General features: G+C 39.9%; 1 protein-coding gene across 1 annotated transcript in view; it reads left to right on the plus strand.

The window, feature by feature from the left end:
* The window catches only part of LOC127013863 (dynein axonemal assembly factor 11-like), a 70530-nt gene that overhangs the window by 8730 nt on the left and 34400 nt on the right, over positions 1-27400 (plus strand). The window contains exons 2-5 of the mRNA XM_050892922.1: positions 8617-8707; positions 10117-10291; positions 11366-11578; positions 12378-12547. Of these exons, the coding sequence (XP_050748879.1) occupies positions 8617-8707; positions 10117-10291; positions 11366-11578; positions 12378-12547 (649 nt within the window). The remainder of the gene's footprint in view (positions 1-8616; positions 8708-10116; positions 10292-11365; positions 11579-12377; positions 12548-27400) is intronic.

Genomic DNA, 27400 nt, shown 5'->3' on the forward strand with positions numbered 1-27400 from the left:
GAGACCTGCTAAGGCCAGGTGGGTAACGAAATTTGCATTTATACAGGTAGTTCCAACATTAGTGAAAGAGTCCCAAATCCACGGAAAGAAAGAGAAGAAAGAGCAAACGCTGACTGTTGATGGAGGTTAAAGGAAATCCCGGGAGGCAGGTGAAGTTACTGCTTACCAGAGTGGTACCTCCTGATGCTCTGCATGGCTGGAAGGGAGCAGCTACCCGTTCTGGATGAAGGCAGCTTTGCTGTGCCATGTTACAGCCTGGTTAAACCACTTTCTGTGTATCCATTTGATATTTCTTGGGGGCATACTCAACATTCGCTGTGCTATGAATATTGTTTTGCAATAAATGTTAGAACTCTTGAGATTTAATCGGGCTTTTGCCTCGGAAACAGTGCTGTGCAATGTGTTGCTTACTTCTGCCTTATATATTGCAGCCATATGTCTTGGATTGTTTTGGTTTTAGGGGAGGTTCTGTAGATTGGAACACATCAGTAAATATTTTACTGCAGTTACTTTTAAAGCCTTGATGAGAACAGTACTGAAGAAAAGCTGTGCTAATACCTGCTCTGATTGTGCAGATACTTTATGGTGGATCAGCAGAGCACTTAACTCACAAACATATCCCAGTGGTAAGTTCTTCATGGTCTGCCATTTTTGAGAGCTGACCTCAGGGTGGGTAAGGGAAAGGGACAGAAGGAATGTCCTGCCAAGACAACGACTGTGTTGGAGTCACTGTTTGAGCACTCAGCAGTAGGATGTTTATCACAGTCATAATGATATTGGGGAGTCCTGTAAGAGGAAAGGAGAGACTAACAGGCAAGTCGCTGCAAACCATGCAGTCTAGCAAGGACAGTTTTGTAGTCAGGTTGCCGATATGAATGTGTAGAGAGAATCTGCAACTTGGACTGAAGGAAAACAGAACTCCAAAACTCACATCTGTCCAACCTGGTGGAGTCCAGCAGTGGGAATGAAAAAAAATACATCACATCTGCCAGTAGTCAATACCGATCACTTTGTAAAACTAACGTGATATTTTCCTGTCTCCTTTGTGGTCCTGTGAAAACTGGGGTGTCCTCAGGGGCTGAAGGATGGTTGTCGATTAAGAGATTAGCCCTTAGTGTCCAACCCTGCCTATAAAATGCTCGCAAAGCATTTGTTTATGGGAGGAGTCACTTGTTTCTTGATACTTAGCCATTGGATCTGTGCTGGCATCGCATGGACAGGTTCCTGGAAGGCTATCAGAGTTCTGGTCTCTGTCCTCAATTGCCTTGCAGGCCACATTCAAATCCTTGAGCTTTATGCAAGGCTGGATAGTATCCAAGCTATAAAACCACTCTGCCTCTAGTGTATCGTGATCCTCCACTGAATACCAAGGCTGCCTGTGCCTTTTCCTCTCCCTAGCAGTTGAATTAGTCCAGGACATCAGTTTGAATCCAGCTGGAAATGTGACAAGTAAGTATGGCACAGGCATAGCTGGAAAAATTGCAAACAGTTCCGGAAAGGCCTGCGAACTCTCAGTACAAGCTTCACAAATTTAGACTTTGCTTAAATACTGGCATACAGGCAGAAAGGAACTCAGTCACTGTCAGACTACAGTGGTTATTTACATACAAATAGGGAGACAACTGATAAGGGTGCTGTGTAAAACAGCATGGAAGCATTTTAAAGAATGTTGTTAGAGTATCACTGTCAATTGTTATTTGTCTTCATTTATGCATCAATCAGTATGATTTATTATAGAAATGACCATGACACCAGTATCATCAATATTTTGCCAGTACCGTTGTCTCAGGAACCAGTGGTACCAACACCTTCTCAACTATAGATTTTCAGTATATATAAAGCGTACTATGATCCTTTAGAATTATATGTTGGCCAAAAGCCTTCACTGCACATCAGTACAAGACCCTCCACCATTCGTCCATGCAGATCACATCAGGACTGTCACAGAAGCCATCCAGGGTTTCAGGTACACTAATCAGCAGTACATCACCACCTCCATTACTAAAACATTAATTTTCATTTTGGGACTCATAATGTAACAAGGAAACTCCCAACCAAAGATTCAAATTTTGTGTGTCTAGTTAGACCACCCAGGTGGTACCCTAAAGCTGTGTGTATCTAGGTGGCCCGTTCAGCTTTCAGCCACCAAGGTGCTGCTGTGCAGGTGGTCTGTCCAGCATTAACTGCGGTGACATAGAAGAAAAGGAATGTGAGTCTTCACCATGTCTTGTGGGTTCTTCCTAGGTTGGCCACATTGTGTCGAGTTTGGACATGCCCTTTTATACCCTTCAGAGCTGAGAGTGATCAGTCTCCCCATACTGTCCTACCTGGTTTAGTCCCTGTCCTTTCCCTCTCAGTCTGGGTGTCCTAAGATGCTGCACATAGATTTGTGCTGGAAGCTTGATGACCCGCTAGCCTAGGCACCATGAACACCCGCCATTCATACAGCGCTTCCCCTGCCACCTCAAGCCCCGTTCCCACTCATTCTCCATTCAGACCAGTGATCGGTGCATTAATGTTTCTATTCTCTGCAAATAAGATGCTGCTAGAGCACAATTGGCCAACAGCTGGCTCTGTCCTGGCTGCTTCTAGTCACTGCAGGCACTGTAGAGTGCTAATTTAGGAACTTTTGTAATCCTTAATAAAATTAAGTCAGCCAGCTTTTAGCCTAGATGTGTTTGTTGCTTTTCTTAGTGTTCCTACCTTCTTGTTCAGTAAGTCAGATCTTCTTGTGACGAAGTTTACAAAGAACTTTAATGAGGATCCATCTGACGTCTGTTAGGGACCTCTACTAAATTCTGCCTTGACTGATGGATTTGAGTATTAGCCTTTTCCTTTTGTTTTCTTTCTCTGATAAAATAGTTCATAAAGGAGCAGTATTTTTGGATGCAAGGTGGGGGAGCTGCAGATTCTAATGGAAGCACTTCTTTTCCCCATGTATGCTTTTCCACTGTTCTTATATCTTGATGTGACATTGTACAAAATTCCTGTCAAGCATATTCCCATCAAGTTATATACCAACCAAATTTCCTTCTGATACCATATAATGAAAAAGCAAGGAGACGCAACGCAGACTGGTCATGGCATTGCACAGAGAAGTGTCATTGTGCATCACAGGTTTGCTAGATTTAGATCCTTTCTAAACACTTTTTGCCTATCTGGACTGTGTGTGTAGTATAGTACAGAGGTAGCTGACATAGCATTATTGCAGGTAAGCTCTTATTGAGATCCAAGCAGTGTGGATGTATCAGCAAGCTCAGAGCTAATTCTAAATTTTACAGGTCTATGCATTGTACTCCACCATGCAAAACAGAAATGCCCTTTGTTGCCTGTATTGCAGGAGCAATTAGGCTAAAATAATGAATTTGGGGAAAAAAAAATCAAGCCTGAAACTAAGAAAGTCTTTGATAGGGTGGAGTGGGATTTCCATCTGATAACATTAAAAATGAATTTCTTCCTCTTTTAAAGCAAATTAATCTTTGTTCATACAGCTGGCCTGATAAGGTTATTAAAATCTTACATGATGTGTCAGTTCTGTAAACTGCAATGAAATGCTAACTTTATGCGGAATCAGCCTTCTCTTAAAATTGAAATAAAATATCTGGATTTGTGAGAATTTTTTTTTAATTACCAGGGTACCTCAAACATTGATAAGTGGTTCTACTGCATAAAGGAATGCACTTAGCTTAAAATGTTATTGTTCACAAAGGTGAATTAAAATGAGTCTTAGTTTTCCCTGCAGCAAGACTGCAGGCAGGGAGAGTTTCATAGACCTTCAGCTTGACCCAGTGTGGCTGCTCTGAGGTTCTCATGACCAGCCCTTCCCCTGCTAGTTTTTTGAATGTTTCAATTAATTTTCAGATATCTCAGAATATTTTTTACTTGTTGGTACCATACAAACAGCATTAACAAAGAGCTGTGATATGGGACAAATGGCCTGATTTGATGGTCACGGAAGCTAGTGGAAAAGCTAAAAGCTGTGAACTTTCCAGGAGGTTCAAAGGAGGTTCAATTTACTCTCAACTGCGTTCAATCAATAAGCACTCTACTCCCTCCACCATGGCCACTCAATTCACTCTACCAGGCAAAATACCCGTTCTGAAAATTGTGTGTTTAGCATAATAGTGCACTGCATTGAGTTGCAGCGGGTTGCTGAGATGGCAGACTTATAGTATAATGTGTGCTAAAAGCTCCACTGCACACCCATGAAGGAGCACAGAGAGACAACGGCAGGAGGGGGACCCCAAATAATACCCTGCCCCGAAGGCTCCCAGGCCCATCCCAGGAGCCATCAGCCCATCCAAGGCCCGTCAGCACCAGCCCAGAGGAGCACAGGGGCACAAAGGCAGGTGGGAACCTGAAATAAGGACTGGGAGGAAGGGACACTCTGTCTGGGTCCCTCCCAGGGCTGGCCCAGGACAGCCTAAGCCCCAGGCATGAAACTCACCCATGGCTCTGAGAGTCAACATCAGAGCACCTTTGGGACTGAGATGGGTTGCTGCCTGGGGACATGGGACATGTTATGGCCAGGGCTGTCTCTAAGGGCGATGCCACGGGGAGTGGGCTGCTGAGGACAAGGGGCACCCTAGCCAGCTCTATGTGTGTGTGTGTGTGATGGTCTGTACCAGCAACTGGAGTGGGGCTGTGGCCCTGAGAGCTCTAAATGTCCAGGTGCCAGCAACTGGTGAGACTGGGATCTAGGGGCAGCCACTGGGCAGACTGAGTGTCCGAGCCCAGCTGCCGGAGGGATCCAGCTTGTACAGATGTGTATATATCTATATATTCTCACTAGTGGACCTCCATCCTGTTCAGCCAGAGAGGTGAGAAGGATGAGGCCATCGGTGCTGTCTGTGTGAGAGCTCTGTATGTCTGTCTGTTATCTGTGTTGCCAGCTGTGTATGTATGTATATATATGGTGTAGGCACGTGCTCTGTCTGTGTGTGCCTACATGCTCAGGCTCGATGCTGGTGGGACCTCAGGCATGGAGCTGCCCCAGCCTCGCCTCTCTTGGACTGCCAGACCCAGCACAATATGTTTTCCACTGGCAATATGCTTTCTTCTTTATTTGTAATGTCAAAAGTAGAGTAGGCCTGGGAGAAGAGTAGAAAAAATGTGGTATTTAGTATTGTAACTTCTCATTTCCTTCCTTTTGTGGGTTGAACTTGTAATGTATGCAACAGGCATAAAACTACTGCACAGCAAGCTTGTTGGTGTATTCGTTTCCTAGAATTTGAAATCTGACAGTTGAGATGGGGCTTGGAGTGGGGTGGGCAGTTTGAGGAGCAACAGGGAGGGCAACAAAAAAAAGCTGTATATAAACCTTTGTGTCTGTGTATATAAACTATAGACTAGCACCTACCTATAAAATATTCACTAATGCACAAAGTTTATGCATCAAAAGCTTGTGGAACAGTGAGTTTCAGATATGTATGGTAGCGACTAAAAAACAAAACACCTCTAAGTCTAAATATGATATAGACACAATATATTTTAACTATATAGACAAACATGAAAGGCCAATGTCCTTCAAAAAGCTTTCCACTGCTTCCTGTTGAGAAGAATAAGAAAAGAAACCAAAACTACTCCCAAGAAGTAGCCTGTGCTGTAAGTCGATGTATGTATAGAAATTCTTCAGTAGGTGACCTAGTTTTAAAGACCATTGGCAATTTATGTCCATAGCCTGTATAGACACGGTGGCCTAGGAAATCCTACTGTGATGAAGCCCGTGCATCCATGGAAATAGTGTTGGACTGAATTTCCTCATTGGCATAATTCCACTAAATTAAAAGAAGTGATGTGAAGAACGAGCATGGCCCTGTGTTTTCATGTTTGAGCAAAAGGACCTTAAAATGTTCTTTTTAGTTTAGCTCCCAAACAAAAGCTCTTTTGTAACATCCTAATTGCCTAATTCCTATTTTTGTTTCCTTTTCTGTGAGGTGAGAATTTTACATTCCTTTGTTACCAGTGGAAGTATTTTTCCTTCTCCAGTGGAAAAAAACTATCATTAAATCAAATCAATCATATTTTACTAGATTTATGCTTTCTTTTTGTCAGTGATACATACAGACATCAAGAGAGATACCTACTAGCATATTTTATCTATTTGTCTGGAGATGAAGTTTTGCTCCCTAAGGTGGTATAATTCTTCAGGGTCAAGCAGCTGATTTATATTACTTTTGTGTGTAGTAGTTCTACAGCCAAATCATTCTGATTGCCAGGACATCTTATTCAGGCTCCATTTCTCTTACATGGATTTGAGTTTATTTTAGTATACTTTAAGGTATGATGAACTGATACCTTACATAGTATGGAACATGTAAAGTGGAACAATGAATATGTTTACAAATGGCTTTATTCCTTTCTCCTTTCAAAGGAATTTATCTTAATGTTGTATGATATATATTTGCAATAATGCTTTTGACCGTGAAACTTAAACAGCTCTGAACTCTCACCAAATGCATCTTCTGCATAATAGTGCTTTTGCAAAATGTCTTGTTACTATTCACGGATTTTTTTGGTAGCTGGATCATTTTCCTACATCAAAGCCCGTCAGGCTCACAAGTATTTCACCAAATGGAGTGATTTGGACATACCACTTTAAAGTTTTCTAAGTGAGGTAGAAAAGTAAAGCTGAAACAAAAATCTGTGTCACTTTTCTTTACGAGAAAAGGTTCTGTCTTTGTTCTCCATATCATCATTGGAGCAAAACGTTATTTATGGTGTATCTTCTCTTTCACAACAGCCTGCAAGAGCGTTCACTGGGCTAATCTGAATCTTCAGTTTGCTCTTCAAAATGAAGGCTTCTGATGTGAGGCTACTTTACAGGAAGCATGACCTCATTCTGCCTCTGTGCTGCTGATTGCACGGGCTGTTTTCAAAAGGAAACAGGGGACTTCATAGACCTGCCTTTCCGAAGACCCAGGGCTAATCTCTTCCAGGAAGCTGCAGAAGGAGCACCCTCCGCTTAACGTCTCGGAGGCTCTCGTGTTGATGATGAGAAACTTTTTTGCATACATGTGTTAATAGTGAAATGGATTTTCCAGGTTTGGAAGATTTTACACATATTTATCTCTTAATATATTTGTCAGCTGAGGAATAACTAAGCTTTGGATTCATTTCTATACTGCTCTTCAGGAAGTTTTGTATTTTTATGAATGTTGTTATCATTACCTGCAGGGAGAAAAGACTAGACTGCTCTTCAAAAATGACTGATATGTGTGAACAAATAAAACTATCTTTGTAAACACTTGTGTTTGGTAGGTACAATAGAACAAAACTGGTTGCCTGGGCTTCAGCTCTTTTAATAGTTAGCACTATATTTTGGTACATAATAATGTAAATATTTGGAATGTAAACATGGACAGGGGATTGCTGGCTAACAATTGAGGGCATCATTGGCTTAAAGATTAATTTGATTTTTGGAGGGAAAGGTGATTAAAACTGACTGGTTTGGACAGTGACTTTTTTTTTATATTATGACAGGCTTTTGGGTGTTTTGAAATTCAAGGGGGGTTGTTGCCTTAAACTTTTATTTCAATTCTTGACATAAAATATTGCCGCTTTCACTTCAGATTCACTTTCAGTGAGATTTCTTAAAGCTGTTGGCCTTTTCTCATGTCATAGTTTAAAGGTTCTGTACTGATGCTCATTTTGTGGATTACAGATATAATACTCTGCTTCATTGTACAGTGGTGGTTGAGATGCTTTGTTTTGGCTTGCTTATATCGTTACTATAGCTTCTCATGCTATTACTAGCCCAGAAATGGGACTGAATATTAAATGAAAGCAGAACACTGCAGCATTGTCTGCAACATGATGTTTCCATGCTTTCTCCAGCATTGACTGAATTATGATTTTCAGGAACCCTCTTCATTAATGCATGAGACAAAAATTGTCATGATCAAGGGTAGCAAAAAAATCCATTGGGCTGCCTGTTCTATGACTGTTTACAGAAGCTTGGTATTATCGTTATTTAAAATAGTTTGAAAGCAAATCACAACTGCTTATTAACTGTTCTTCAAAAGAGAGAAAGTCATCGCCTCCCCAGTAATATATTTACATATGTATATCTCTCACTTTCTTTTATAAATATACGTATATACTCTGTTTTACCTTAAATTTTACTTCTGCGGAGAGTGGCAGATAAAGAATTGTCCTGCAGAGACATATCTTGCAAATTTATGAGACAATTCAAATTAGTAACAGAAGGACTGTGGTTTGTTCTGCCACTTTGATCAGTATGTGTCAACACTTTCTAATGAAAGAACTACCCATATGTAAACTACTATTCTTAAAAGTTATTCTTTTTTAGTGGTTGCTACTTTATATTATCATAACTGAGAAAATCACTTGCAATACAACTGTGTTATGGGTTTCAGTTGCTGGATAGTTTCGCTCTCATGTTATTAAAGAGTTGTAGTAGGTATAATTGATGCTGAGGTATACCTCTGCATCCTTTTTCAAACAAATTTGCTGTAGAATCAATCACTTTTGCCTAAGCAAGAATATATTATAACTAGTAATATGATATATATTGATGATACTATCTTACACATCCTAATTTTCAAACAAGACAAAATAAAACATACTTCTGTTTCTTTTTAAACTCTTTTACAGATAATCTATATCACCTGTTATCCCAGGGTGTATGAAACAGTCCTTTTCAAGATGTATGGAACATCACATGTTGCATCGACACCAGGAGCAAGTAAATTTGTGCACATTCATCAGAGCTTTTGATAAAAAAAATCTATTGTGGAGGGGATTTTGTTTGACTGATAAGATTTGGGATTTTGCAGGGTTTAGTTTATATCCAGATCTACAAACCACCTGTCGAGTTCTTCTTGTATTGTCTTTTAGAGTTTGGATGAATTTCTTGGTTTTGACTATAATATTTTTGAACAATTAAAAATCATGATTTTGCCTAAAATAAGAGAAATTATTTCAGAAGCTAATTGTATATGAAAAAAATAGGTCTACAACATGTCAGTCTATGAAATACACCACCACTCTCACTTTTTGTACAGCTTGCTGTCTAGCAATCTGACTGATGCTACTTGATCTCTTTGTACCTCCACCAAGTTTCCTCCAGTTGTCTCCGCCTCAAGTTGTTTTTGCCAGGATTAGAGGATAATTTAGAGGATATATAGACAAAATTAGAGGATAATAATAAATCTCATGGTAAAGTGAAATGTTGGGTTTGGTTGTTTTCAAAATGTAGGAGAAACAGTATGTGTGGGAGAAGGGTAGTAGGACTGATTTGTAAAAAACACCCTGGAAAGTTTTACTTCCATTCTTTGGTGACCATGCCTGGTCCCAAGGCTCAGTCAGCTTTCACATCCAGGCTGTGACTGACAACTGAGCTCCAAATGAGGATAAACAGGATTACCAAAGTGGAAACACTGACCTTCATGTCTTCTCTTTGCCTCAGCTCATAATTGAACATAAAAAAAAAATTCTCTTAGACCTATCTCCTCTCGTAGGTGAATGATGGGCATTTACTAACAGTGTTCTAAGCATGATGTTCTAAAGATACAGCAGAGGCAAGGTAACATAGGGAAAGATCATATCTTTTATCTTTGCATGTAATAACAGATATAAATTCTCCCTATGCATAGCCATTGCTCATATTTCGTAAGACTGATTCTGTCAGAAGCTGAACATCTGGCAGCACTTTGCAGACTTGAGCCATGGTAATCCAGACAAATCCTATTTCCTTAGTCTCCTGCCACAATATTATTGTCAAATCTTTGTCACTGTCACTATCCCTATGCCTGTTGTGCTATGTCTGCAATTTTCATCTGAAAAATATATTGGAATGGTAATGGTGGCCTTTCCATTCTACTCTATATCTATCGCCAGTACATGTAATATTTTTGGCATGAAGCAGATTTCTGGGAAAACACCATTAAAATTACTGCAGCTATTGCATTTGTGTCCATAATTATTTCTCTCAAGGTTGTAAGCTGTGCAGAGCACAAGTGTTTGATTATGATTGGCTCTGATTCTGTGTTGTGCTGGTTGAGATGAGTTTCCTGTAAACACTATGTCTTTCCCCCATTCTTTCATCTGTTTTATCTCCTTTAATCTCTCCCTTAATTTCCTTTTCTTTTTTAGCTTCTTTTGTGATCTTTTTGATATGCAGAAGGTACCTGTCAGTGAAGACCTGTCAACTGTTTGAGCTGTCAGTGGATATGATAACGACTCCTTTTTACTTGGCCTTTGCCTCTGCAGGTTCAACAGCGTTTAATGGAGAACATAGACGCAGCCTCTCACAACGTATTTTTCCAAGGTACTGAGGAAAATTGTACTGGTTTAATTTTACTTTTATTTTGTTGGAGATTTTGTAAAATCCCTTTTGGGCCACTTAGAATTGTAGTGCTGATATTAATTTAATTACTGCTTTAAATGGAAGTTCAGAAGTACTGCTGTGGAGATTGGAAGCACTGGCTTTGCAATTACAAGGTTTTGGAGTATCTCTGTTCCACCTGCTTTACCCTCCACTGAAATTACGGTATCCCTCTGTGACATGTCATATGGGATAGTTAAACCTGCTACTGAAACCCATGTCAGCCACTGAATCAATCCAGTGTCTGCCTTTCTTTCCATGGATGTCACTGCATGGCCACTTGGAACTCAACGGTGTTGAGAAGAAAGGACTAACCATAAATCCAATTTTTCTTGAGCTAAGTAAAATGTCTACAACATTTAGATTCTTTCACCTCTGTCACTACTCACTTCTGTTTTAAATACCACGTAGTATATTTTTCTGTGCTGTATTTCATCTCAAAGTCAATTGTATTTCAGCGCTGGATGAAGTTATCACCATGTGTAGACTTTATCCCATGTTATTCTAGCTGCACAGTATTCTAGGATTTCTGAGAATTAAAAGTCATGTATCCTTAAATTTTCATTAAGTGTGGCTAGGTTATAAAAAGCAGATAAATCCTGCCTGGTTCAGAGGCACTCAGGCTTGCGCCACGCAGAGTAACTCAGAGAAGCAAAATACTGGAATACCTCTGATGGCTCCAGGTAGGTGTAGATCTGGCGGGACTCCTTGGCCAAGAGCACTGCCACAGAAATACACCGTGCACTCCTCAATTCAAGCTGGCTCCATGCGTTCATGAAATGCTCCACCTGGCATGAAGCCCTCCTGTAATCTGAAGCTCTGGAAAGTGTGATGCAGGCACACTCTAGCTGGCTGAAACCCCTTAGGTCCAGAAGTAATATCATTACATCCACATATTTTGAATCTACGTCATTACCAGCCTCCATCAGCTGGTAATGTAAATTCATTATTATTAAATCGTGGGTTTGCTCTGTCTAGACATTCACTAAATTAGAGGGTTTCATTTCTCCTTTTCAGTTATGCTTGTGCCTTTTTGGACAATGACCCTGCCTATGAGTGCTGTTCCACAAATCCTCTGACAGGCTCCCTTTCCACATGTCGCCGCAGCCCTCGACTGCTTTCTAATGGTTATTACGTTTTGACAGAAGACAGTTTTCTGTCTGATGAAGAGGGCAACATAACACTGACACCATCCCAGACAAGTGTTACATATAAAGAGAATTTAGTTCGGTAAGTGAACTATATGCAGATTTTACTCAATGTTGGCAATTGCCTCCACATCTCTGGACTTGTCTGGAGGTGTCTGTGTGGCTGTCTACATTTTGCTTGGCGTAAGATCAGCATTGCTTCTTAATGGGAACATCTCAACTGATTTAATTTAGAGAGTGCAGTGATTGAAATAACTTGATTTTCAGTCATGTCTAATCTTACTACCCGAAAACTCTTCAGTACACAGTTGTTGCTGTAATTGGAGTTGTGTCCAATAAAGAAAAAGGAGAGCTACAGCTCATTTTGCCAATGGGGTATTATCATGATAAGGAATAAGAAAAAAGTGTGTATATATATATATATATATAACTCATATAGATATAAAAATAAAAAGGTCTGGTGCTGGAATTCTTACTCAGGGAAAAATCTCTCTTGATTTCAGAAGAACATCAGTTTAGGAAGATATGTAAAATATAGTTCAAAAAAGTTGAAGTACAGTGGATTCAGGCTGCACCAGATGGGATATAGTAAGGTGAAACTCATGGGTAGCATGAGACCACTCAGAGCAGTATCAGAGCCCAATAACTGTGGTATCATTTGGTATCACAATATCCAGTATCACAACAGCATGATATATTGCCATGCTGTTATTGCAGTGTGCAGCAGTCATTTTTGGTGACATAGCCAGGGTTAAGAACAGATCTAGGAACAGCACCCAGAACCTGGTTCTTTCATGTCAGTCCTGCAAGCTTTAGAGCTCTGTCCCTGCTCAACAGGAATAATTAAATCTCTTCCTTGACAACGTGTCTTTTCTTTCTAGCGTATTCAGGCGAAGGAAGAAAATCCGTCGCTCTCTTGCCAGCTTGTTCAATTTCGGTGCCTCCACTTCATGGCTCAGCAGCACCGTCCTCAGCAATATGGATTCCTCCCAAGTAGATGATACTTGGCCTGATGGATGCAATAAACTAGAAGCCAGTCAGAGTGATAATGGTAAGCCCTGACCAGGTACCAAGTAATTGAGCTACAACATTACAGTCTATATTTAGTGGGACTTGGGTATCTCTTTCTATAGGTTTTGCAGGGATTGTCTGCCAAGATGTGCAGGTAAAGGATAGATGAATGACAGAATTGTAAGTGGTGAATTGAGCTCCTGGCATTACAACAGAGTATGAGTCCACAAAGACCTTTGTGCCAAAAAGCATTTTTAGACTGAATTTGGATCCAGAGTCATCACCAGTGATGTTTATGCTGGTGTCATTAATATCTGGCACTGTCTGCTTTCACCTGGCTGTTTTAATAACTTCATTGTGTTACGCTCTATGCAGTTTTGTCTTTACTCCGCATATTTTCTCCTGCATACAGTGAACCTGCCAATTCCCTACCCCTAACAGTTTGGAAACCTCCCTGTGATTAAGTAATTAATTCCCCCCATCTCCAATTCATTAACACAAAGTTTCAAAGCTCTTCTTTCGTGCAATCTCAGTTACATAGGCACTTTTTGTAGGTGATTCAGACTTTGCTTCTGAATATAATAGCCATGTGCCACAAAGGCAAACTCCAGCATCTAATGGAGCCTCTCTCACCAAACATGATGAGTTTCTTCAGCCTGAGAAACCATTTTGTGCTTCAAAATCCTGCTCTCCATTTATGATAAATGCAAATGAAGAGACTTTGAGCAATGCAGGTATGTTACATTCTTATTCTGATATGCCTCATTTTTAGAGTGAACTGAAAATACTCAAATTAAAAATATTGCTATGGCCCCTTGCAGAATAGAATTTATTTCCCGAAACATACATTTTAAATGACTGAATAAAATAACAGAATCTTAAAATTGCTATTTACTTGTTTACTCCTGCCTGCTCACATCTTTTCCTCTCCTATTTTCAGTGATAAATGGAAAAAGAAAAAAGTGGAGTGGAGAGGAAAATGGAGGAAAGGGCATGGGAACAGAAACTGAAACAGGCAATTATTCAGAAAGGCTTGTTTTCTGAGAGCATGGAGGGCACAGTGTCTCTATGGTCGTGGGGGAAAAAGACTCCTGAGAGACACCCAGAGCATGAAAATTAGGTTTCCGCTTTGAATCACTCTAGGCGAATTCTCTTAAAAAGAAACTGAAGAGACTGGCCTCACAGGCTAAAGGTAGCCTTTGCAAATACTCCTGTCATATATTTACTTTCCTGAAAACTCATGAAAATTATTTTCCTGATTTTTCTTTTAGAATCCAGGACAGTGCAAAATGTCCTTTCTCAGATGGTCGTGCTGATCACATGTTTAATCATTTCAATATGTACAAGGTAATTTTTATTTCTTTGTTGTTTCTGATATTAATGCTTATTCCATTTCAACGGGTGAATAAAACATCAATTAAGGGTCACGTTTTCAAAGTCAGGTATATCTTACTGTGAAAATATATTTTCACATGATAGTCGATGCAGGCAAATATCTGAGCTATATAGATATGCACAAAAATAAGAAATGGGTACGCAGATATGAAAACTACTTTGTCAAGTGTGCTTGGACAGAGGTTTTGAAAGGCCGAGAAGAATCAGAATGGATCCATGTCTTTCTAAGTGACCAATACGGGTGTTTCCCTCAGTCTGGGAATGCGGAGGTCTTTCTTTCTAGGAGATTATCCTCAATAGCTTAAGTAATTTAAAGTTTCAAATTGCAGCCCACCTACCAGAGTTCAGAGGGTTCATCTGCAAGAACCTTCTCTCCTCCTCCCACCCAGGCTTCACCTCTATTAACCCAATATGCATCCCTTGGTTTTTTCTAACCTTTATGGGTGTTGTTATGTTCTCAGATATTTTCTGGGAGGATTGTGTGCCACTTTGTTGCTGATAATTTTAGTTTGTAAGTACAGACTTTCTTTATATTCAACACACAATATTTTACTAAGTCACATCTGAGGACCAAAATCCATCCTTGGATGTACATCCACGGCTCTTATCGATGCTAATAAGAGCAATATGTGGCTGTATGGGGACAGAATGTAACCTTCAATCAGTTACAGGATTTTGCGTTTAAATTTCACAGTTCTTTTGTCCCAAGATGCTGCTGTGTCATCTTTCTTCAGTCTTGACACATCTTTCAAAACAACTAAGTTTTGGTAAGTGACTCCAGTGTCATGTGATGAATAGAGGAATTTAGAAATTCTATATTAAGGAGAGGAAGGAGAGGTTCCTTCTGTTGTTTTCATGTAAAAAGATAGAAGGCATGATCTAAAGTTATTGATGGAGGATTTGGCTGTTCCTGTTACTGATTCGTATTCACAGAAACTTTCTGTTTATTTTGAAAAACTGCCTTTTCATAATGTGCAATAAATGTTGTAACACCTATTTGTTAGCAGAAAAGGAAGATAAACCTAATATGCCATAACATGAAAAGGCAGAGACAGAGCAAGGATAGTAACTTATTATGAATCCAGAGGTGTGCTTTCAAGCCTTGCACTGAAGTCCACTCCCAGGCCACCAAACCGAGCCTTTATTTTTGACTGGAAAAAATAAAAACAGCTAACTGTGCTGCTAGCCACATCATCACCTTCCAGGGACTACAGAATTTATATAACTTGGCCCCACTAACACAATGCACTGTTAGGTTCAGGACAGAGCTTTGCCTTGGCTTATACTGTAGTCTGATGTCTTAGAAAGAAGTCTTAAATCAGACTGAGGAGTTGATTTAAGGTGCTGATGTTGCTGTTTCAGATTGCTTTATTTCAAAGTTTTGCACAGAGCTGTAGCTTCTAAATCGTTCTGGAGAAAAAGACTTACATATATAGAAGGTCTGAATTACATCTTTAGAGCAAGCTCATACATAGGCCTCCATGCTGAAAGCATGTATGAATGTGCTGGATTTATGAATTGTTGTTCTTTCACGTTACACAGCAGAAAATTCTTCAAAGTGTGTAAAATCTAAAAATCTGCTAAGAATAAAAACATTGGGCTTATCTGAATTTTTATGTGGTGGAAGTGAAGCTCAAAAAGGATATTGTTTGCTTCTGTCACTGTGTCAGAGTTCAGGAGTTCAACGTATCCCAAGGGCAACAAGACAATCTGGCAGACCTCTTAGCCTTTGAATTGAGTATATTGGAAGTTAGAAACAAGGCACAACTTGGAGAGCCACATTGCAATGATAATCTGAGTTTTTGAGCATCCAAGGGTCTTAGCACAATACCTCGGATCGTGAAGGATGGTATGATACACTTTGTTATTATGTCATTATTCCCAGTAGAATCAAGGCCACCAGGTTAGGACTAGCGTGTCGCAAACGCATGCTCCAAAGTGTGCTTTCTGACTTCCTGAATAGTTTAGCCCTGAGTCATAAACAAAGCTGTTCTTCACAAGAGGAAAACAAACACACTCTGAGAGCTTTTCAGTCACTGGTATACAGAGCACACCTCTTTTATGCTCATCACAAGTGAGAAGTTACCTGCTCAAACAAGTAGTCCTGCAGCTTAACTAAATTTGGCAAACCAGGACCTACATATATACTGATGATAACAAACTGGGGTTTAAATCAGGACATACAAAAATGTATGCTTTATTTTTTTTTCTCCCAGGAAATAATTGGAAAGGAAGAATAATTGGTGAGTATATGTTTAAGCTTAGAAAGAATTCCTTGCATTTTGGGGTGAGCCCTATTATGAAACAGCGTTCAAGCATGCCAGAAACGTTCCCTGGACTTTTCATTAAAAGAAGGTTTAGCTGTGCGACCTTTGCCAGTTTCCACTGCGGATTACTCCACTTTGCTGTCTAAAACTCCTTTTTCATTTTATTTGGATGAAATATTTTTTTATTGTTTCACAACAGTTGCTACATAGTGTAAGCTGTTAAACAACTGCTGTGCTTCAGGCCAGAGAAAACATGTTTTTCAGTAATGGGCAAAGCAAGTGTTCCTCTTTCCAAGTTTAAACTGAACAGTAGGGCCAGGTGCTGTATGGCTCTAACTTGGTACCATTCCACTGAAGGAGTGAAGCAGCATCAACACGTATCAGTCCAGAATATCTGGAAAACACTTATAGATTCTTCTTTTCCCTTTTCTTTTTCAGTCAAGCCTCATCCTCAGTCTCCAGTTTCTGTTTATCAAGCATTTCTAAGTCTTGGTGCAGCTCAGAACCCTTAAAACAAGAGCACCGATTTATTTGTACTGGGAGCTAGCCATCCCAGTCCTGGCTCTGTTATTTCCTTTATCTCTTTACTTTTTGAAAAGATAAAAATAAAAAGAAGGAATTAAGTGGAGCTGTGCCCAGCTTTGTGTTCCTTATAGTGTGGGTAAAACAGCCCTGTTCATCAGTTCGCTGGATGAGTGCAGTTCAGATTCTGAGATCTAAAGGCACCTGCACAGATGCAACCTGGAAAACCTTTCAGTCAGCCCTCAGAAAGAGGATGTTCATCCTGAGAACAAAGCATTTTAGAATGGTATGCAGGCATTTGATCACTTTGCAGACTTACAAAAACCTATGATGTAAAATACATCCTACCCATCCAGCGTGCCGAGCACCGGACACTAGATACGGCACTTAAAGTCAGTGGAACTTTTATGTAAGGGCTGCAACACCAGAGCTTTAAAGCCGACTCTGATTGTGAAAGCCAGTATCAATATTAACCAAAGCAGGTCCTACAGGATGGAGTGGAGAACTTGGGACTTGTTGCCTAGCAGGAGTAAACTAAATACAGACTGGCACAGGTTAGTGCGAGACAGGACCTCAGCGTTTCAAAACAAGCTTGTCTCTTGCCTTTCATAAAAACTTAAAAGCAGAGTAGTTACTTCCATATATTTCAAAATGAGTTCACTAACAGTTTTCATTTTTCCTCCTCCTCAAATTTATTTTCCTCAGCTCTTCAGCATCAAACTACTGGATACCTCCTTACGGCCATCGTTACACATAATCCTGTGGAAAGAAAATAACAGAATTGTTAGTGTTCTTTGTTGAAAATACAATTCATTTTAGCTTTATTTTTATTCTGGTCAAACTGTCAGTGAGGCCATACTTCTTGGTGACTATCTGAAAGTAGTCACGTGAAACAATTGCTGTACCTCTAGTCTCTTATGTCAATTAAGTCCTATGTAGGCATGGACCTACAAGCATTTTGGTAATAAATTGATGGTAAAAAGTGTTTTGTAATCCCCATTAAATCAGTTTTTTATAAAAAACTGATATCTTCCCATACTTTATATATTAATTTCTTGTAACAACATGCTGTCAAAGATAATGGATTTGAATAGTGGCTGAGTACATGTAGTAACATATTTCAGAAGCTTTATTGTATCATGTGAGTGCACTGCCTTTTGGCCTTTATGCTGACCATTAAGAAAAGAGAAAAAAGGAAGAAAGAAATATTATTAGAAGGAAAGCACTCTTCAGAAAACCAGGAATCAGGATGTGGAGAAGCAATGATGAATCTGAATTACCTGGATTCAGCTACAAAAATATGAGACCTGCAGGTATTAACTTTGGAAACACTGAGCCCTATTTTTCAGCTTGCTACAACAGAGACTAAATTACACATAGAACCTGTGGGTAACCAAAAACTGTTATCTTGTGACTCCAAGCTTTTAATAATCCGCTTCTCAAAGTATCTCCCTGTATGCCAGTTTAGCTAGGACAGCATGGATTTCATCTTCCCATGCAACAAAATGACGATAATGTGTGAGGATGCTATTGCCCACCAAATCATTCTATAACTAGCGCTGCTTCTAGTCTACTTGTCCCCTGGTGTGCTAAAAGCAATGCTAGCACAGCCCCAGCTAGTAAATCAGACGTGAAACGCTGCCTGTGGAAGGGCTAGGTCTGCCCATGGGGTACAATCAGGCTGGCAGACATGATGACAGGGATTTGAAAACTCTGCAGCACAAGCGCACAAACGAAAGGTTCGGGTGGAAGAAAGAATCGACAAAACTGAAACACCACTGTCTGTCCAACTCTGTGTCTAAGCCAAAGCCAAGCAGGCTATAGCTGTATTTCTAGCATCAAAAATCCATACAAGTGATGCAATGAGGAAAAAGGTACTTGAAATTAAGTTAAAATGTACATTCCTCTTTCAAAGGGTAAATATATGCTGGTTATATTTTGAAGATAAGCATCAATAGCTTAGCATTAAGACCTCAAGAGGGAAATTTCGCCCAAATTACCAATTTTGCATAGTAATTTATTTTTTCCCAGTGCATTAAATTGACTTTATATGAAGACAGACCATCTGATGTAACAAGATCAGGTTTTATAGTTTCAATAAATGGTGACAATAGAATGTTCTTCTTCATAAAACTGATGTATTATGTAACTGTAATAGTAGTTATAATACTCATCCTCATATTTACTTGCAGTTAATACACTTGAATAGCTTTGTCAGTATTAAATAATTCTGCTTCTTTATTTACTTTAACTATGGAGACAACTGAGAGTAAATATCATTGTGTAATATGTACCAATATTTTGTGTTACCTATTTTATTGCTACTTATAACAGGTCCATTGCTAAATGCACTTTTTAAGCTAAAGGATTATAAAAATCTTTAGTGTTTAAATAATCTCCTGGAAGAATAATCTGGAAAATGAAATCCTATACTGAGAGAGAAGTCTAAGATTGCAATTACCCTGCAATCACTGAAGCGATTATGCTGAAAACTAGAAAAACCTGAGTTCACTGTAAACTAGTGAAGAAAAAGCTGATTCAGCTTGCCAAAAATTTTGTCAAAAATGAATTGCTATAATCTGTCTGTGAATAAATACAAACTGTAAATTAGAATTGTTCTGATCTGGAGAGGGGGAAGTTCTGGGACAATTTGGCAATTGGAGTTCAAGGGCTAAAAATAAGATGCTCGGGATCTGTTAAGATCTGCCCTCCATGATATTCATTAATGTTGAATTAACAAAGTTCTATTCCATTACCAGACTGGTTGGCTTTGGCAGTTGCCTTCCATATATTCCAATGGACATTAAAGCAAGCCTTGTATTGTTTCTCTGAAAGGAGGCACAATAAGACGTTATATTCAGTCCTGTTGGATGAAAAATTGAAGCCAGAATCTGTCTGATGAAAAGTTGAAGACAACATTTTCTAACCTAAATGTTTAAATCCAGACTTTCAGAGGTAATTACTATGTGCAGCTTCTGTTAACTAGAATGTCAAGCCTAGGGTAATTGTGAAATGTAATTCTAGCAAAGTAAAACCACTTGTTGATTAATGATTAACTGACACATCTACAGAGAGGACAACTAGAATTTTATGTTTCTGTCCCCTGTGATTAAACTCTTACTCCGCTTTAATATAGCACCTTATTTAGAAAAAGAGAATCAAAGAAGAATTTCAAGATATAGATTTATAACCCCCTGTACATTATCTCATACCTTTCATTGCTATTATTTTTTTAGCATTACACCTTGTCTTATACTCTCTTATTTCTTGCTGTGTTCAGCTGAATTTCAGGGTCATTCTTTGATATAGATCACATAGTGCTTTATAGCGGGAATGTTCATGTTGAAGGGAACAGTAGCAAGCACGATGATAATATTTATGGCATCCCTTAGCTTATAATGTTCCTAGTCTGTGAGCAAGTCTGTTTTGTATTTATCCTGAAAGAATTACTTATAGAAGTCAAACCACGCAAAGATTAACATTTTTGAATTCAATGATATGGAATAAACCACGCTGGTACAGAATACAGGTGTGGGCATTTAGTCCAGTTCTGCAGAATCTGCTACTTGGTGTATTTTTTTGTAAATTAGCTGCAGTGTTTTGTAAACACCTTTGTATATTTTAATATACACTGAGCAGAACTGTTTATATATTTATATTATACTTTTTGTACAGTTTCTCATGCTGCTTTTTCCCCCCCCTAATTATCCCTGGCATTTACATATCAGTAAAGTTGTTCGTGTTTGCATTTCTTCCTGTATTTGAAGGTGTTGTCAATAATGAAGCTGATTATAGGAATTGCATATATTCCAATGAATTTGTAATTTGTGAGCTTATGTCCTGCCCTGTAGGTTGTGTGCTCTTTGGGAGAGGATTTATTGGTACTTTGGTGTGAACATGAAAGCCTCATTTTGTTACAATTACTAAGTAACTGTTACCAACATAGAATATAATAATAATAATAATAATAATAATAATAATAATAGTAGTAGCAGTAGTAGTAGCAATAGTAGTAACAACAACAACAAAACCAAAACCAATAATAACAATTTAATAGGAAATAAATAGAAAAACATAGATTCAGATTCTGACTGGGTATCAGTCAGCTGATTTCCACCAGCTAAGACTCTGACCTGCAGCATTTTAGCAGCTAACATTTGTCCATGGATATCAATTTGCTGGGGCTGTAGCATCTTACATGAGTATATACTGATGGAGTGAACATATATTCAAAATACTTCTGATGCACTGTAATAATAACGCTATAAAGCTTATTTTTGTCATGACAGAAATCTATTTTATATTGCACTGTTTTACACATTTAACAAATAAACTTGTAATGTATTAAAGCGGTAAAGTGAATTTCTTCAGGGAAGGCATGCCAAATGGGACCCTTTTTCTTCTTTCTCAACTCCATTCTCCTGTTTGTAATGTGGCTCATCACATTATCTCTGTCATGTACATTGCTTCATGCTAAGAATTCGGGCTTGTGCTATTTAAAGCTCTTAGTACATAATTTGAGTGAAAAATAACTGCATGAAAATAATGAACACAATAAGGTCAATGTATGTAAATATAAAATTTGTATTTAATTTGAAAATAAATGAATGCAAAAGTCTCTTGAGAAGTCGTACAACACTGTACCTGCAAGTTACATCAAATTTTGTATATGAATGTCATGTTGATGTTGTACAGGCTGCAAACATTTTGTTCAATGAAGCATATTGTAAGAGCAGCTCACACTAGGCCTCCATGCTGAAAGCATGTGTGTATGTGCTGGATTTATGAATTATCATTCTTGCACTTTCTATGCATCAGAAAATTCTTCGAAGTGTGTAAAATCTAAAATGCTGCTAAGACTAAAAACATTTGGGCTTATCTGAATTTTTATGTGGTGAAAGTGAAGCTCAAAAAGGACATTATTTCTGAAACTGTGTCAGGGTTCAGGAGTTCAATGTATCCCAAGGGCAACAAGACAATCTGGCAGACCTCTTACTGTTTGAATTTAATATATTGGAAGATAGAAACAAGATGGCACAGGAGAGCCGTCTCAGATTTTGAGCATCCAAGGATCTTAGCACAACACCTTGGATACTCAAGGATGGTATGATACACTTTGTCACTATGTCATTATTCCCAATAAAATCAAGGTCATGGATTATAAGCCTCATTCTGAAGAGCCTGCAGTTTTAAGAAGGACAAGAAACCGGTGTGATTATCCTACTTCAGCATCTAGCTTTTTGCCTGATGTGTGCTAGGACACCAGGTTAGGACTAGCGTGTTGCAAACGCATGCTCCAAAGTCGTGCTTTCTGACTTCCTGAATAGTTTAGCCCTGAGTCATAAACAAAGCTGTTCTTCACAAGAGGAAAACAAACACACTCTGAGAGCTTTTCAGTCACTGGTATACAGAGAACACCTCTTTTATGCTCATCACAAGTGAGAAGTTACCTGCTCAAACAATGCAGCTTAACTAAATTTGGCAAACCAGGACCTACATATATACTGATGTTAACAAACTGGGGTTTAAATCAGGACATACAGGTACAAGAGTTTGAAGAGAAGTTGAGCCAGGAAGAAGGGAGGGGTGGAGGGAAAGTGTTTTTAGATTTGTTATTATTTCTCATCATCCTACTCTGTTTAATTGGCACTAAATTACATTAATTTCCCCAAGTCGAGTCTGTTTTGCCCATGACAGTAATTGGTGTGTCATCTCCCTGTCCTTATCTCGATCCATGAGCTTTTTGTCATATTTTCTCTCGTCTGTCTTGTTTAGGAAGGGGAGTGAGAGAGCGGCTGGGTGGGCACCTGGCAGCTAGCCAAGGTCAACCCACCACACCTTAGTATATTGCAATTTAATTAATTGCAGATTTTATTTTTCTTTCTTCAGAACTATCATATAGAATCTCTGCAAAAGGGAGGAAAAAATCCATTGTTTTTAGCATAACGAAATAACGTAGGTATTTCTGTGCAATACAATGTAGACACAGCATTTAAAATACTGGACACAGCAAGAACAAGATTTTTTTTTCTTCTTCTTGAAATTGATTACCTTGATTATGAGCTATGCTCTCAAGTAAAAAATTCATAGTCCTAGGAAAAGGTGCAGCTGTAAAAGTCATTATTTGAAGGGGCCTGCAATTTAGTATGAATTAAATGGGTAGGTAGTGGAAGGCCTCGCCAGTGTCCCTTCTTCAGTCTCTGTGGCTCTGTGGAGTGGCCTTGGGCCACACAGTGGTGCCGTCCATCCAGCTGCGTAAACATCCCTGTCCTCAGCGTGGATTTGTTACTTACCCAGTCAGACAGACCAGGACAGGTACTAAGGAGTTAAACTAAAGTGCATGAACTACTTCTGCTCCTTTGTGCCTCATTATCTCCGCAAAACCTAGTAGCTTTAACTCAAGGACACCTCCTTTCTTCTGTGCTCTAAACAGCAATACAATCAGAAAGTTGCAGAGTGGCTGTGGGGAGTTCCATGTATTACATCAGAGGTAAATGATTTAATAAATTAATTTGGTAATTTTAAAAAAAATCCTACAGCCTTATTTAAACTTATATGTGAATTTCCTGTTAGTAGAAGATGACCTTTAGGTTTGATTAGACCTTTAGGTTAATGAAGACTTGTGTTAGTAAAGAGGTATGAAATACATACTGACTTTCCTGATGTTTCCAGGATGCAATTGCTCACCGCCTGCTGACCGATGCCCAAGCAGCGATCCACCCCTCACGGCCAACTCCCCCCTGTTTATATACTGGGCATGACGTTCCATGGTATGGAATACCCCTTTGGCTAGTTCGGGTCAGCTGCCCGGCTCTGCTCCCTCCCAGCTCCTTGCACACCTGCTTGCTGGCAGAGCATGGGAAACTGAAAAGTCCTTAACTTGGGATAAGTGCTACTTAGCAACAACTAAAACATCAGTGTGTTATCAACATTATTCTCACACTAAATCCAAAACACAGCACTGTACCAGCGACCAAGAAGAAAATTAACTCTATCCCAGCCGAAACCAGGACACCAAGTAACAAGCGATAGGATGAGAGGAAATGGCCTCAAGTTGTGCCAGGGGAGGTTTAGATTGGATATTAGGGAAAATTTCTTCACCAAAACAGTTATCAAGCACTGGCACAGGCTGCCCAGGGAAGTGGTTGAGTCATGATCCCTGGAGGTATTTAAAAGAGGTGTAGATGTGGCGCTTAGGGACATGGTTTAGTGGTGGACTTGGCAGCGTTAGGTTTACGGTTGGACTGGATGATTTTAAAGGTCTTTTCCAGCCTAAATGATTCTATGATTCTATGAATCATGGGAACAGGCCACTTCCATAGACAACAGAAAACATGCTTTCGGCCCAAAATGCGTTAGGCAAACTAGTTGATGAATACGCAGGAGGAGGACAAAAGTATCATACAAAGGCTAGACAAAAGATACATGCCTGAGGAAGAGCTATTTCACAGATGATTGCCCAGCCGAAGAAAGAGGTCAGGAGCAGCTGGAGTATTAGAAATCTTACTTCTGGATTATACGAAAGCCATTTTGCTTCTTGGGCAGGCACACAAGCGCTCCTGGCTGCTCTGGCATAAGGACACGTCAAAGCGGGCACAGAAAAAGCACAGAACCTGGCGGAACGGCTGGCGGTGAGGCGCGGGGGGAGGGGAGCCGCCCCACAGCACCGCCCGCCCCGCCCGCGGCCTCCCGCCCGGCCCCGTTGCCATGGCAGCGCGGCGGCGTCCTGTAATGGCGGCGGCGGCGGGAGGCTGAGGGCGGCCATGGTGCGGAGTGAGTGTCGCCGAGAGCCTCTTTCTTCCCCTCCCCCGGACCCCTTCCCTCCTCTCCAGGACGTGCCCCACTCCCTGGCCGCCACGTTCCCTCTCCCCACACTTGCCCCCCTTCCCTGCCATCCCCACACCCCTTGGCAGCCCCTCTCCCCTCCTGCCTCCCTTGCTCTCCTCACCTGGCTGGATTATCTGGTTTCCCCTCCTCCCTGGTAATAACAACCCATTTTATTTCACCAAGCGCAGCACAGGGGTGCGCTTGCCTCCCGAAACAGCCCCCGAGAGGCCCAGCACTGGGGTGGCCCAGGCGGGGAGCCCTCTGTGTGTGCGGCAGCCCCCTGCAAGGGGAGATGCTTGAGGGGGTGACTTGTGTCTGGGCCTAGAGCTGCCAGTGCTGTCCTTTCTCTGCAGTTACAAATTTTCAACACCACATGATAATTTGGTTTTTTTACGTAGAAGTAGCCAATGCTTTATCAGAGACGTAAAAAAAACCTGAATGAGGTTAAAATAAAACATACTATTACTTATGAATCCATAATCTTTTAGAGGTAAAGCAGTATGACCTAAAAGACTGAGTGCTCATACATATCACTCAGGAAAAAAGCTACTGAGGAATTCCCTTCATCTGTGATTTTCCCTGTAATCTATTTTGATTGTATACCATCACTGGACTGCCAGTCACTTCCTGGGCTAAAATAGTGCTTTGGAAAGCAACTCCTCTCCGCATGAAGCTGGCAGATGCCTGCTTTGAGTAGGCACTGCCTCAAGGAGAATGGCTTCATCTCCTGAACAGCATGGTATGAATTTGAGTCTTAAAATAATGTTTGAATACTTCACTTTTCTGAAATGCAGATTCCCCCACTGTTTCTTGATATACCTGCAGCTGTCCACCTGCTTATTCTTTCCATTTCTTTAATGCTTTCCTTCGTATCTGCTGCTTTTTGAGTAAAACATGTAATTTTTGGAAGCCCAGCTGTTAGATCTTCAAGATCTGTTATCTCCAGTTGATTGACACCATCCCTTATTTCCTCCTGTATTCATGGGAACACGGGAGTAGCTGTGATCTTTCAGGTCACTGGTGCATTCTCCCGTTACTGCGCACAACATCAGATAATCTGGTTAATGAACTTCTCAGTGAGAAGTAACATTACAATGTGTTTTGTCAATTTCCTGGAAAAGCTTTTATTTAAAATTTGTTGTTTTCTCTTGCAAGTTTGTTTCCCTCGTTCCCCTTAAATGGACTAAGTAGCGTGCAAAATGTCAAATATTCACTCAGTTCCCTACAGCAGGTCCCCAAAATAGGTCTCTAAAGGTCTCTCCACTGCAGCTTCTATTGTGAATGATTGTCTCTGCTTTGCAAACCATCTGGTAATGAAAGTGGACGTTTTTGCATAATCACTGCAACAATCACTTCAATTTTCTTTTCATCAGCAGAGGGAAATCTGGCTGTAATAAAACTCTGTCAGGAATAGTTTTTGTGACTTCTTTTTGTATAAAGGGTATAGAACATAATGTTGTCACCAATGTGTATGTATGCAGATTGTGGAATATTGTTTTCTTGCTCAAAAATACCTGTTTGTACTGGAAATACCGGCACTGAAAGATCTGCCACCAAACACATTAGTAAGCAGGCCTTTTTTTTTTTTTTTTAATTTCCAGCAGATTTGCCAAGTAACTTATTAGAAATGCCAGTGTTTTTCATATTTTCTGTAAAGACTAAAATATTTAGTCACGATTATTGCCATTTTTTTCTCTTTTCTCTATTAATTTAATCAGATGTAATCAATGGGCTGTTGAAGGGAAGTTGGTTGTTCAGATGCAGCAAACCTGCCCAACATGATTAAAAAAGAAAAAGACACTTACCTTTCCCAATATGCTTTATGTGCAGACAGGATCCCCTCTTACATCAGTATCAGTATCACCATTATATAATTCTGTAAATCATGTCAGATGAAACTCTGTTGAACAGAATGGAGATTTAACCATGGTCATCTCTAAATAATATAATATAGGCAAAACCAGTTTCACCCCTTTCCCAAAAGCTGTAGATAGAGGAGCTGGACTGACATGTGCGAGTTTGGGCTGTATTGGTACGTAGTTTACCCAGCTTGTAGCAGACCAGTCTGTGTGAATGCACCCATTCCAGGACCTAGAAACTAGATGATTTCACAAAACCTCCCTGAGACAAAGAAGCGATGAAAGAATACTTTTACTTGATGCGTAGTAGGAACAATTTGTTTTCATATATCTCTGTATATTTTTTCTTTTTACTTATTTTTCTTCAGAGTCTTTTTGGAAGGCTTGCTAGTCTTTTTTCAGCATTAACAATCATGAAAATACCTATGCGAATTTGATAAAACCCTAGGTTTTTAATCAGTACTTCACTGTAGTTCACTGCTTGTCAAGGAGAGGAAAATAGTTGTGCTTTTTTGGTGCAGTGGGCTGGAAACAAAGTAATAACATCTAGCTCAAGAGTGAGCACTGGTTCTCATAGAATTTCTTTACCTTCATTGTACAGAGTCTTTTCACTGTTTGAAAGATTGCCTGGCATTAGATATTACTACGTCATAACTCTGAACCCAGGTCTCTGGTATTTTTCGGCCACTGAGGCTGCTAATGAGCTGGTACTGCCTAAGAATCATAGAATCATAGAATGGTTTGGGTTGGAAGGCACCTTAAAGATCATCTAGTTCCAACCCCGCTGCCATGGGCAGGGACACCTTCCACTAGGTCAGGTTGCTCAAAGCCCCATCCAGCCTGGCCTTGGACACTTTCAGGGAGGGGGCATCTACAACTTCTCTGGGCAACCTCTTCCAGTGCCTCACCACCCTCATAGTAAAGAATTTCTTCCTTACGTCTAATCTAAATCTACCCACTTTCAGTTTAAAGCCATTACCCCTTGTCCTATCACTACATGCCTTTGTAAAAAGTCCCTCTCCA

Source organism: Gymnogyps californianus, chromosome 2, assembly GCF_018139145.2.
Source record: "Gymnogyps californianus isolate 813 chromosome 2, ASM1813914v2, whole genome shotgun sequence".
NCBI lineage: Eukaryota > Metazoa > Chordata > Aves > Accipitriformes > Cathartidae > Gymnogyps > Gymnogyps californianus.